The sequence below is a fragment of the Agelaius phoeniceus genome, chromosome 1 (assembly GCF_051311805.1).
Source record: "Agelaius phoeniceus isolate bAgePho1 chromosome 1, bAgePho1.hap1, whole genome shotgun sequence".
Lineage (NCBI taxonomy): Eukaryota > Metazoa > Chordata > Aves > Passeriformes > Icteridae > Agelaius > Agelaius phoeniceus.
The window spans coordinates 30,149,574-30,161,789 of record NC_135265.1 but is presented as its reverse complement, the minus strand read 5'-3'; the positions used below and the strand labels follow the sequence as shown (position 1 = coordinate 30,161,789).

At 38.4% G+C, this 12,216-nt stretch overlaps 1 protein-coding gene across 3 annotated transcripts in view; it reads left to right on the top strand.

Annotated features, from left to right (window-relative positions):
* Positions 1–12,216, top strand: part of CRPPA (CDP-L-ribitol pyrophosphorylase A) — a 257,787-nt gene that overhangs the window by 91,468 nt on the left and 154,103 nt on the right. The window contains exon 10 of one of the 3 annotated variants that reach the window (XM_054635357.2): positions 10,964–12,031. The exons of the other annotated variants lie outside the window; for them this stretch is intronic. Coding sequence (XP_054491332.2) covers positions 10,964–11,068 — 105 coding nt within the window. The 3' untranslated portion in view covers positions 11,069–12,031. Of the gene's footprint in view, positions 1–10,963; positions 12,032–12,216 lie in introns of those variants that run through there. 3 annotated transcript variants of the gene reach the window in all.

Sequence of the window (12,216 nt, the reverse complement as noted above, 5' to 3'; positions counted from 1 at the left end):
AGCCTCAGTTACAGACAGGAAAAGACAGAGATGGACATAAACTATGCCTTAACATCACAGACATGTGGTCCAAGAAGTAGAATCTCAGTGATAAGATGGAAGCTGTAGGATGGGCATTGAGGTGTGATTCAAAGATGTTTTTATATTTCAATGTGTAACTTGTACACAAAGGTTTTATGATTTATTCTGCAATCAGTCCCTCCTCACAGAATGATGAGATGATGCAACTTGAGAGCCACTTTGTGTGCAACTAGCTAGATTCAATTAAGAGTATCAAATTAGGGAAATCTGTGATATCAAACGATTAACAATGAGCTTCTGAACAGTAACTCCCTCTCACCATGTCTTGCTGCCCAAAACACTGACATCTGAGTCACTTTAAAGCTGCTTTTGAAATTTTGAGAGAACAGTTTAAAACCAATGGCATATTAGATCTCCTGTAGCAAAATACAGAGTTTAAAGTTGAAATTCAGTCTCTGCAACTGCAAAGTAACCAGGCTTGTAATACTGTCATTGCTTTTGGTTTGTATTTCTGTAACCAAGATTGGAATGTGGCCTTTTCCCCACTGAACTGATTTTATCGTCCTAAAAGTTTGGAAGCCACAGGGCTGGATGTGAACAATAGCCCAGCACATGTCTACTCATACTTTGTCCCTCAGTATCTCTTGGGTTTTGTTTACTTCTTTCCCCAAAGAAGAATTTTTGTTGTTGTTGTTTTTTAGAAGGCCATATGGTTTTTCCTCTGAGCCATCTCAAATAAAATATTTGTAATCAAAAGGAATGTTTCCAATCAATTAGTTACTGCAGCCATTAGTTACTGCAGTGCTTGTATTTCAGATTATTCACAGTCTGTAGGAGTTGTATAATGAAGATTTTAAAGACTGAATGGACACATGCCTCTTCTTATTTTGGAGATCTGAATGTCTATTATGCTTATATTACATATAAAGTTAGCACTTATAGAAGGGAAGAAAAATGTACTTTAGACTGGAAGAAAGGAAAAAAAAAAGCCCACATTTCCTCTGCACTGATTTTTAGCATCCCCCCAGGAGATTCAAATGTATCACTCATTCTTTCCAAAAACCTTAAAATTTTGTTAGTCATTAATTAAAAGTTGTTCAGTCTTTTTATATAACCCTGCTAGTCACAATCACAAATTGTATGTCACAAAGTATATGAAACTGTTGCAGCACATTTGTATGCCAAGTTCTGTAATCTGTGATAGTGAAAGCATTTCATGTCTTGTACAATGTTATCAACTTAGATGTTTGTGAACTACTGTGTTCATTTTTTTCTTGAAAAGTGACAAAACCAATCTATGTTGTCAATGCAATATGGTATAGAAAGGAAAAACCTCCACTAGTGAAATATATTGTGTTGAATATACCTTAAATATGTACTTTTTGCTTGTGCTATAAGTTTATTGAAGAAGTGCTGTATTGTTTCCTTAATTCCCAATAAGTTGTTTTTTGGAATTTTTTTGTAATTTTTTCTTTTTCTTTTGTAATACAGTTACACTGATGACCCCAGATCTCACTGGGTAGAAATGTCCTCTGTGCTTCTTTGAAGATTTTTTAAAATTATTGATTTCACCTGCAGTATATGACACAGTTACCAGTCAGAGCCTCTGACATTGATATAAGCTCACCTGATCTTTAGCAGTGGGGTTTTTTTAATATTTTCAGGATGAGATAGTTGTCTATTAAAACTTTTAACTCTGCAATTTTTCCTTTTCCCGCTTCTGACTTGCTCCCCTACTTCTCTCTGTCTTCTCTACAATCTCATTTTTGCCTTCCTTCTCATTGCCAGCTAGGGCTAAAACAACAGTCATCAAGTGAAACAGAGCTTGAAACTGCTGCATTTCTCTGTTTGTAATAGGAGAAGTCCAGCTAAACTGTGCTGACCTGCTTTTGCTCTGCTACTAGCCCCCATATGTCAAGTGCAGTCATAGGGATCCGTAGCTGCTCTGTCTGTGCTTGGTGCCTGGAGAAGTGCAGTGGTCTGTAAATGATTTGTGTGATCAGGGTGTTATGTTTTGCAGGAGGCCAGCACTTGTTAACTCATTTTTTCTTTGGTGGGTCTGCTCTGTATTCCTGGCTAGCTGCAAAACTCAATGCTGCAGCCCATTGAAGTATTGATGGACTCTCACAGTGTGCAAGACAGCAGAGAACCCACAACACAAACACTGAGGAGAATACAGTTATATCTTCTTCACAAGGAGAAGTGCAGGAGCAGGTACTGATCTCTTCTCTCTGGTGACCAGTGACAGACCCAAGTAATGGCATGAAGCTGTGTCAGGGGAGGTTTAGCTGGATATCAGGAAAAGGTTCTTCACTCAGAGCATGGTTGGGAACTTGGAACAGGTTCCTCAGGGAAGTGGTCACAGCACCAAGCCTAGCAGAGTTCAAGAAGTGTTTGGAAAATGTTCTCAGGCCCATGGAGAGATTTTTGGGGCTGTCCTGTGCAGGCCCAGGAGCTGGGACTTCAATGATCCTTGTGGGTCCCTTTCAGCTGAGGATATTCTGTGATTCTCTGATTCTGTGTGCTGCTGCTGTGTGGAAGGCTTAAATCCCACTTCCACTTGAATTTATTAATGCTATCAAATTGATCCACAACTTTCTGAAAACAGAGGAATGACTTGCTACAGCTTCAGTCGACTTCAGATAAGTCTCAGGTTTTCAGCAAGTCACAGAGCAAGTTTTTCAGACCAGAAAGCAAGGTTCCTGTGCTTCTGGAACATTTCAGCTTTCCTGTACTGATGAAAAGAATAATTTTTTTCCTTCCCCTTAAAAACCCTGATGGTGTTGTTTTTTGCAAGGTTACCAGAGAGACACCTCACAGACCCTGTGGGTAGCTCAGTAACAGATATTAACATGAATACATTTCATGTTAATATTAATATTTCATATTTGGTAACATACTGTATTAAGAGACCACCTTTAAGAAACCTCAAACACATAATATAGTTTTGCAGACAACCACATCTGTTAAATGGCCTATTTCTGCCAGTGCTTTTGTACCAGTCCCATACAGGTGGCAGACCTGCTGCTAACTCAAGCATTAGGTAGCTTTTGGAGCAACTTAGAGGGCAAGATGATTCACAGGCATTGTGCTGTCACTGCTGGCACACTCACTCTTGTAAAGAGCTTCTATCAGATAGTGGCTAAGTGCTGAATGAAAACTCTTGCCTAAGATGCAGTGATTGAATGTACTGAAAGTGTTCTTCATAACAAGCTTTTCACAGAATTTTTTTGGTCCAGGAATTTTTATTGATCATTCAGCATGATCACGCAAGCAGTGCTTTTTACAGGGGGGGGAAAAAGATTTGGAGAACTGAAAGAAGGAACTGAACCCTGGTCACCTACATGCTGTAGAATATGTAGATAATGGAGCTGTTTTAAACCTGCTGATCTAGGGTGAATCTGTCTATTCTTATCATACTAGAAAAAGGAATCCTGTTTGAGTTTTTGTTTGTTTGTTTATTTGTTTGCACTGTTTTGTTGGACTTTTTTTTTAAACAAATGAGTAATGTTTACTTTCAGGTTAAAATCTGTGAATCTTGCATGAAAAGATAAAAGCAAAAGCACCAGAGACTTAATCCTCACAGACTCCAGAAGATTTAAAATATTTGTTTGTTCTCAGTAGATTCACACAGTCATTTTAAATTTTGATGGCTCTCCATTTTCTTTGTATAAACTATAAGAAGCATGGCTGATCAAAAGTGTGAGAGAGACTTACTGTACAGTTTCATGTATTTATGCACAATTTATCCAGATTTGGCTTATCATGAATGTATGCCCATTTAACTACAGGGAATTAACTCAGATCTATCAGAGTTCACTAATTAAGTGGTTTGCTAAACTGCATAAGCCCAGTGACAGCTTGGTTCTTCCAGTGCCACTCACTTTTTTCCAATCCTCATTGCATCCTCAGTATATAGATTTCAAAATTATTTCTATTTTGAGGAGTATCCACTAATGAAAAATTGATTGCATTTTCTTAGTTCAGAAAGGAAGGCTGTGTGTACAGATGTTCAATTATGAACCTGCTCTAGTAATTTTGAACCCAGCTACCTAGCTGAACTCAAGTGCTACCTTAATTACTTATGTATTACTTGAAAGAAAACCTAAAATATTCAGAGAAATACTTTCCTTATCTTTTAGAATGATCTGCATAGCTATCTTCTTATTGAGATAAATTGTTGCATTGATATCATGTATGAGATTACACTTATCAATAGATCCTTTGGCACATGGATTAAAAATGTGATGTGGAAGCATTTTAAGAAGAAAGGAGACCTCAGATAATTTGTACTATTACAGAAATTGAGGTTTCTTTAATGTGTAGATACATGCCAGTACATATCTTGGGGGGGAAAAAATGCTTCTTTGTGAATCTACAGATTAATTCCTCCTGGTGTGATTAAACAACAAACCATGTTAGATCATTGATTTCTCGTAGTGGAAGAACCTCAGTCCCTCTTCAGAACAACTGTTTCAATTGTAAGTATTAATCGAAGAAGAAAATTTCAAGTGTTGAGGTTTTGGACGCTAGATTCTTCACTGTGTCTCTTAGAGCAAATAAAACACTGAGTATGTGATGTCAGGTGAGTTTTGGAGGGATCTGGTTTAGCCTTATATATATATAAATTGCAGCATTCTGTGGAGTTTAAAATTATCAGTAGCTTCTCTTGTACAGCCATCATAGTCCTTTGCAAGATGCTTCCCAGAACAGAGACTGTTTCAGCACTTTTCTGCCCATGTCTCCGGTGTGCACCCATATCCACACTGTGAAAAGGAGCAGGGGGCACAAGTTCCTTCTGTTGGCTCCAGCCTTTTCCCTAAGGTAGCAAGAATGTGCAGTACAGCACAGTTACTGTCTTGTAGTTTGGCTCGTCCCTCTCTCCTTCTCTGTTTTATTGGGAAAGGTGTCTACAGGGTAGGTAGTTTTTTTTGGTTTTTTAATGGCCGTGCTTATGTGGTAGCAACATGGAATTTGTGCCTCAGTCTGGGGGGCACTGTTTGATTGTGGCCCTGTGTATTCTTGATGCATCTGGTAGGGACAGAAAGGCTCAAGTGTCACTTCCCAGTGGTATGTAGGCTGTATCCATACTGGTAAGAAAAACAGGCCAGGGATGGTTCTCTTGTCCTAGGGCTAAAAGGCACAGCATGCCTCATCTCCATATGGCTACATTCTCGCGTCCCAAAATGGGGTGGCCTCATTCAGCCTGTCCCATGGGAGCATTCCTTGGCCTGTGCTGTCCCCTGAACCGTGCCCAGCCATTGTCTGGAAACATGTTAGCTGTCAGGAGCCAAAACTGTGCCAGGGAGCAGGCTTACAATGGAACAGCAAGGGCAGGAGCATGCCTGCATGCCAGCACATGCTCCGGCCCTCTTTGTGTTCCTGGTACAAACATAACCATGTTCATACTGACATTGCCTAAGTTTAGCAGTATCTTTAAATCCTGTTCTCAGGCTTTCTGTCAGGCATATTATCAGGACTATACAATTTATTAATTTTAAAAAACTTTATTTAATGGAATGTCAAATAATATTAGAGCAAGACAGAGTGCAAATAATGGAACACAGCAGTTTTATTCTTTCAGCAGTACAAGACAGAGGTGATACTGCAGAGGCCCCCTTTTTTGAGCTGAAAAGGGTAGGTGTGTTTTTCAAACTATTCTTAAACTGAGCTAGTACATATGTAAATTGAAATGCCTATATGTGAAGTTTCAGTTGGGGAAAAAACTAAATCCTAAACAGATTGAAGCAAGGAAATGAATTGTAAAGGAAATGTCAGTAAGTATTCAGATATCCTCACAGTTTTTTAAATAAATGCACATTTGTAAAATATCAGATTACATATTCCAAATACAACTTTAACTCTGTCCCTGTAGCCATTCCCAGTCTTAATGTGCAGACCAGAGAACCCCTACAGTCAGAAACTCTACATCAAATAAATTCTGAGTATGAGTTACAGCCATCACACAATATGGTTACATTGGAATATTTTTACTATTTAATAACAGACAAAGTAGATATTTTATTTTGGAATCAAAGTGCTGTTATGTGGATTTATGGTTTATAACATTGGCAGTGTTTCTGAATACTTTCTTTTCCAAAGTACATAAATATAAAGTGGTAAAAGTTTTGGTTTTAGCTTATAAATGTAGTTAATAATCCGTTCAAACAATAAAAATTTCTATTTATTAATAGCCAAGAAATGTTTGGGGGGTGGTTTTTCCTTTTACAGGAGAATCATTTAAATCAACTGGATGAAATGAATAGACAGTGACTGTCACAATGGTTTGAGGGGAGCTTGTGGCACACCAGTTGATCATGTGGAACTTCAGTTATTAATCCATTAAAGTCACTACTGCCTCCAAGTCTTCAAAGGTCACAGTCTTTTTTAAGGATTTCTTTAATGAGGGAAAGAACTGCTCCTGTTAGCTCAGTGCAGTGTGTGCAGGGCTGTGCAGTCACTGCCTGGCGTGCTGGAGGCTGTTCTGTGCCTGGACTGGCCGTGCTGAGCAGTGGGTGGGCAGGAACGGGCGAGAGCTCTCGGGGCTGCAGGAGACGAGGATTTGTATTGATCCTCCTGCTCTGACATCCTGGCTTTTATCCTGGTTACAATACAGACAAACACATCAGGCAATTAAACATGTGAGGACGTGGTTCTGCTTGATTATTTGACTTCCTGCAACTAATAAGGAGATTTTTGAAAGATTTAGTGCTGTGCCATTGAATATAAAAGAAATTTGGAGGCCTGTATGTGCAATGGAGTTAGGTGTGGTAGATTAAATTTGTCCTGGCATCCTTATTGAAGCTTCCCTGTAGGCACTATCAGCTGTAATCAGCGTTGTTGCCAGAAATAACATTGCAGTGTCAAAAGCATGAGTGTTTTAAAGGTATAGTCAGAGGACTTTAGTGTTCACTTGTTTGTTTAACTTTAAATTAATAAAAACCCACAGGATTTTTTTCCTTTCCTGGGTTGTTGTTGAGTCCTGTTATTTTATTTCTTTTTAGTTTTCTTTAGAACAGCTTCTGGTGTTCAAATTATGTTGAAAATAACTGCTTACAGGCAGAGTGATGGCCTAAAATAAAGAGTCATAGCAGGATTTTGAAACAAGAAATACCTAAAATATAGTTTAGCTGTTTCATCAGTCATTGAACAATGTGTTACCTTTCAGTAGCTAAAATTTTTGCTAAAAAGTTATTTTCTGATTTTTTGTTTGTTTGGTTTGTTTGTTTGGTTGGTTGGTTGGTTTTTTGTTTTTTGTTTTTTTGGGGTTTTTTTGTTTGGGTTTTTTTTTTGTTGGGGGTGGGTAGTTGTGATAATGACTAGAAATGATCAACAAAAGTTTTAAGTTATGCCCAGGCAGTGACCATGAGATACTACGATAATGATTCTTATCATAAGAGTGAGTCTTGATTCTCAGAAAGATACAGGATAGACAAATTGAAATTCCTGGAGGAGTCCAGTTCATTGTGTTATTTACTACCTCCTTCCAGTGAAACTGTGGCTGTGAGAGTAAAGCAAGTTGAAGTCAGCACATCCTTGATTTCTGTGACAATGATTTCTCCTGCACTCAGAGGCTGGCTCCTGGGCCCAGGTGCTGGACATTCTTCAGTGAATGGGTGACCCTGAGATCAGAATGTGATAATGTTACTGGGAAGGACCATTAGCACAAATCTGAAATTAATAACCCCTATGATAAATACTTTAGAGGACTGCCTTATTGAAATCCTCAGTATGTACTTCATGAGGTAGTTAAACCATCAACTGGAACTGTATTTAAAATAAGAATATATTTTCTATTACATTTTTTTGCATAGTTTTCGTAAATGAGATTACATATATTCCTTTAAAGAAAAACACTTATGGTTATTTCCAAAAAACAGACATAGAGTGACCATTCCTACACAGGGGCCAGTAGGTTTCCTGAAGAGTTATAATGATGGTATTAATAATCGGATTATTAGAAGTGAAGTAGCTGTAAAGCTTGCAGTTCTAATCTGTGCTGCTTACTTACTATGTTTCTGGTTTTGAACCAATTTCAATTCAGCAATCAGTTTCAGTGTTTTTTAGACAACTTCTATATGCAGGTTTCTGTACACATTATTCTGCCACATTGCCTGCCTTCCAAATATTACTCATAATTCTTTGCATGTCTTTCCTTAAGAACATGGAAATTAGCACTAAAGCCTTAGATTTAGCTTTAGAAAAGGCTTTTTTCAGTCCAAAGGAATCTTAGGGTGTCACTTTCAATCTCTCCTGTGAAAGTTAAATTTCTTTCTCTTGCTTCCTTTTATGTTCAGAGACTTGAATAATTTATTACTGCAAAGGAATGTGTACTGAATCCAGTAACCAACAGAGGATGTGGAAAGATTTATTGGGAGAAACATTAAGAGCATTCTGGGCCAGGTGTATTTTATTTCTTTTTGTGAAATGGAAAAAAAAATACTATACACTTCTAGCCAACTTCAGATATGGCTGGAAGCCCATTTGGAAGACAGTGTCTGTAATTGTGAAGTGCTTCTTGAGATAAACCGAACAAAAAGTGATGAAGGGCACAAGGAGCTTTGGCATTGCTGAATAGCAAGAGCTGTGTTGCTGGATTTTGAAAGCAGCTGCAGCATTTGCCATCTGAGTGGGTGTGCACATGTCTTCCGCTCTCCTTGTGCTTTATCCAGCACTGCATACCCATGGGAAATGAGGGACTGAGTGCCCTGCTGAACCAGAGCAGTGAATTCCGAGTTTGCCTTTGCACCCTTGGCCCATGACAAAAGGTTCTGAAGGAGCAGGATCTCTTCAGCAGACTTCTGCACTCCTTGGTTAACTGAAAAGGCGTCACTTGAGCAAGGCAAACATCATGAACGCTTTTATTCTACCACAGTTTTTTTTAGAATTCTAATAAATAATTTTACTGCAGATTGGAATACATAACATGAATTTGTGAGGAGTGTAATCTTTTGCGAGGTTACAAATTGTAATTTACTTATTTGATATTTAGGACAAAATTCTAGGCAAATACAAAAATAATTTTTTCAGAAATGATAAAAAAATCAGTTATAAACTAGCTATTTCTAATTCAATCCAGTTACCTCTCTGGCATGTTTAATTTCATTTACATAAGTAAAAACGATAGTAAGAGCATTATCATAGAATCATAGAATAGTTTGGTTTGGAAGGGTCCTTGAAAGGTTAGTTGCCTATTCAAACCCCCCTGCAGTAAGCAGGGACATCTTCAAGTAGATCAGGTGGCTCAGAGCCCTGACCAACCTGACCTTGAATGTCTCAAGGGATGGGGCATCCACCACCTCTCTAAGAAAACTGTTCTATTGTTTTACCTGCCCATCATAAAAACTTTCTTCTCTATATCTAGTGTGTATTGACTCTATTTTAGTTTAAACCGTGCCCCTTGTCCTGTCACTACAGACCCTACTAAAAGGTCTGACCCCATCTTTCTTGTAGGCCCTCTTTAAGTGCTGAAAGGCTGCAATAAGGTCACCCCAGGGCCATCCCTTCTCCAAGCAGAACAACCCCAACCCTTTTAGCTCTTCTTCATAGAATGGGAGGTGCTCCAGCCCTCTCATCATTTTTTGTGGCTCTCCACTGGACCTGTTTCCTCACTCAGAATGTTCCAGGGACACCTTTTCCCATTCAGCTTTTTCTTCTTCAACTGCAACTTCTTAGTCTCCAGTTCCCCTCTCTGCTAGCTGAATAGGCAGGTCCCTTAAGCAGTTGCCTTATTTATTAAAGATCAAGTTTTGATACTGTGTTTTTGTATAAATTGTGGAAATTGTTTCTTCTTTGTCCGTTAGTCCAAATTTCTTAAGTGTTCTCTACAAATTCTTCCTGTGTGCAGCATCTTAGAAAAAGAGGTGAAAAGATGTGGAATCAAACTGCTCCATCCTCCTACCCAAGGCAGGAAGATCTATCTGTATCACATTTTACATGGATGTGAGTCTTATGTTAAGGACTCTCCTGATGAGTTTCCTTGAGGTATCCAATAATCTCTTCCATTGTATACTAGTCCTTATCTATTGCTTCCATCATGGAATAAATGGAATAAATGGATGGATAAAACCTATTGGTTTATCCATCATGGCTATGTAGAACAGCTCTTGATTTCTCTTTGTAGATTCCCCCTACCTCTAGAGATTTGTAGACCTTTCTTTTTCTCTGTTGCTTCACAGAAATTGTTCTCTCCTATTTCTCACTCCAGGGATGTCTCCATGCCTGACTACACCTATTGCTATTTTCCCAGTGCACAAATGGAAATCTTACTGGTAGCAAGAGGCCAACCTTTTATAGTCCATACAATTAAGAAAACTTGGTAATTAGACAAAAGAATCTTTCAAATATGAGCTGGAGTGCTCAATTGGCAAAATAGAATCAATGTCTCATTTTTTTGCTGTTTCCTGCGTTGATTTCTATACTTGCCTATCAAAACCAAACTAGTTTTGGAAGTTATTTGATACAAAAATCAGCCTAAACCATTGAAATCCCAGTGCTTAAATGCCTTTGTGAATTCAAGTAGTTGGTAGACTACAGATGGGACTCAGTAGGTGCCTAAAGTTGCAGGTCTTTAACTCTGCCAGTCGATTAAATCCTGTCTTTTTTTCCATGTTTTCAACTCCAAAAATTTTACTGCCTTTTAGATTTTAAAATTCAGTTAGGAAGCCAGTGACAGAATCAAGTTTTTTGGTGGTCTCTCAGTAGAGGGAATTCTAGCAGTTTTGCATCAAGGAGATTGGAGAAAACGGTTATTACCATGAAATTACGCTTCCTTAAAATAAAAAGTTTTAGAAGTTCTTCTTCTAATAAAGAACTTTGCTTCTTCAGCAATCATATGGTAATTTGGCGTAATTGAAAATTGATTTTAAATATTTACTTTTTCCACTTTTGTGAATACATTGTTTTCCCCACTCCCTCATTTTTCCTTTTCTTTTTGTTCCAGGACCCTTTGCTGCTTCAGGAGACAGTAAATTCTGCTGCTGCTGTTATCATGGCATTGATAAAGGACAGAAACCCAGAGCTTATTGGCCAGCTGTTGGTAGCATAAGACCATAAATCATGTGTAGCTTTTGGAAATGTTAGTTTTCATCATCTGTTCACCAAAGGTCTTAAGTAATTTTATTCTTTGTTGAAAACTCTGGATTTATGGCATTTATTATTAAGATCATTTAATAGCATATTTTTGATATTTAAAATACAAGCCTAATATTATGTACAAAGTGTAAAAGGAAATACAAATAATTCTGAGATACACTGGGTATATACTGTGAGGAATGATACTGAAATGTTTTTCAAGGTACTGATAATTTTAAAGGTGCACAGAGGACACCAAAGCATTCATGCAAAATGGTCTTTAAGTATATGTGTGTGTTGTACTCTAGGACTGCATGAATTAAGTTTTATTTCAGATAAAGCACAGCTCAACTTTATGTGAAATTATTTTAAAATTGCTGCTGTAATACCTCTTAGTGAATGTAGAGTTCCTTACAGAGTGTGGCTTTCCTGCCATAAACAGAAATGCATATTGCAGGAAGTATTGGAAAGGTCAGGTACCTGTTCTCTGTGCAATGAAGGTAACCTCAAATCAGAGAAAAGATACACATGGGTACAAGGAGGTGCTAAGCCCCAGTTTTCCAGATGCAGTGTGCTCTGGCTGTAGCCTCCATGGTGCTGCACTTCTTCCAGTGCCCATGTGCCATCATTCAGAGCTCCTGTAGCTCCACTGAAATACAAAGAGTCTGTTAATTCATGCATAAGAATACAATTCTCATCTCTTGCTAGTTAGCAGAGGTATGTAGTAAATAGCAGCAGGGAGAGCAAGCATTATGAACTCAAAGATACTCTGCAGTGATAGTCAAGTGCAGACCATTGGGACAGGAAGGTGAAATGGTGAATGGTTATTATGTGGAGTGTCTCCAGGTATCACAACCACTAAGAGCAATACAAGCAGTGTCCCTGAAAACATGTGTCTTTCCCTATGCAACAGACCCAGGATTTTATCTCTCCTGCAATTTATCCCCACCAGAAGTGTCCAGTGAGTCACTGATTCAGTCTATCACTGTCAGTTCAGCAAGTTTCCCTCTAAAAACAGCATCCCTCCCCTTACTCCCACCATGTTCTACTCCCTCTGGTGCTCAGAAAAAACTTAGGATAACAAGCTCCCTGCTTGGTCCCTTTCCCTTCACATGACTATTT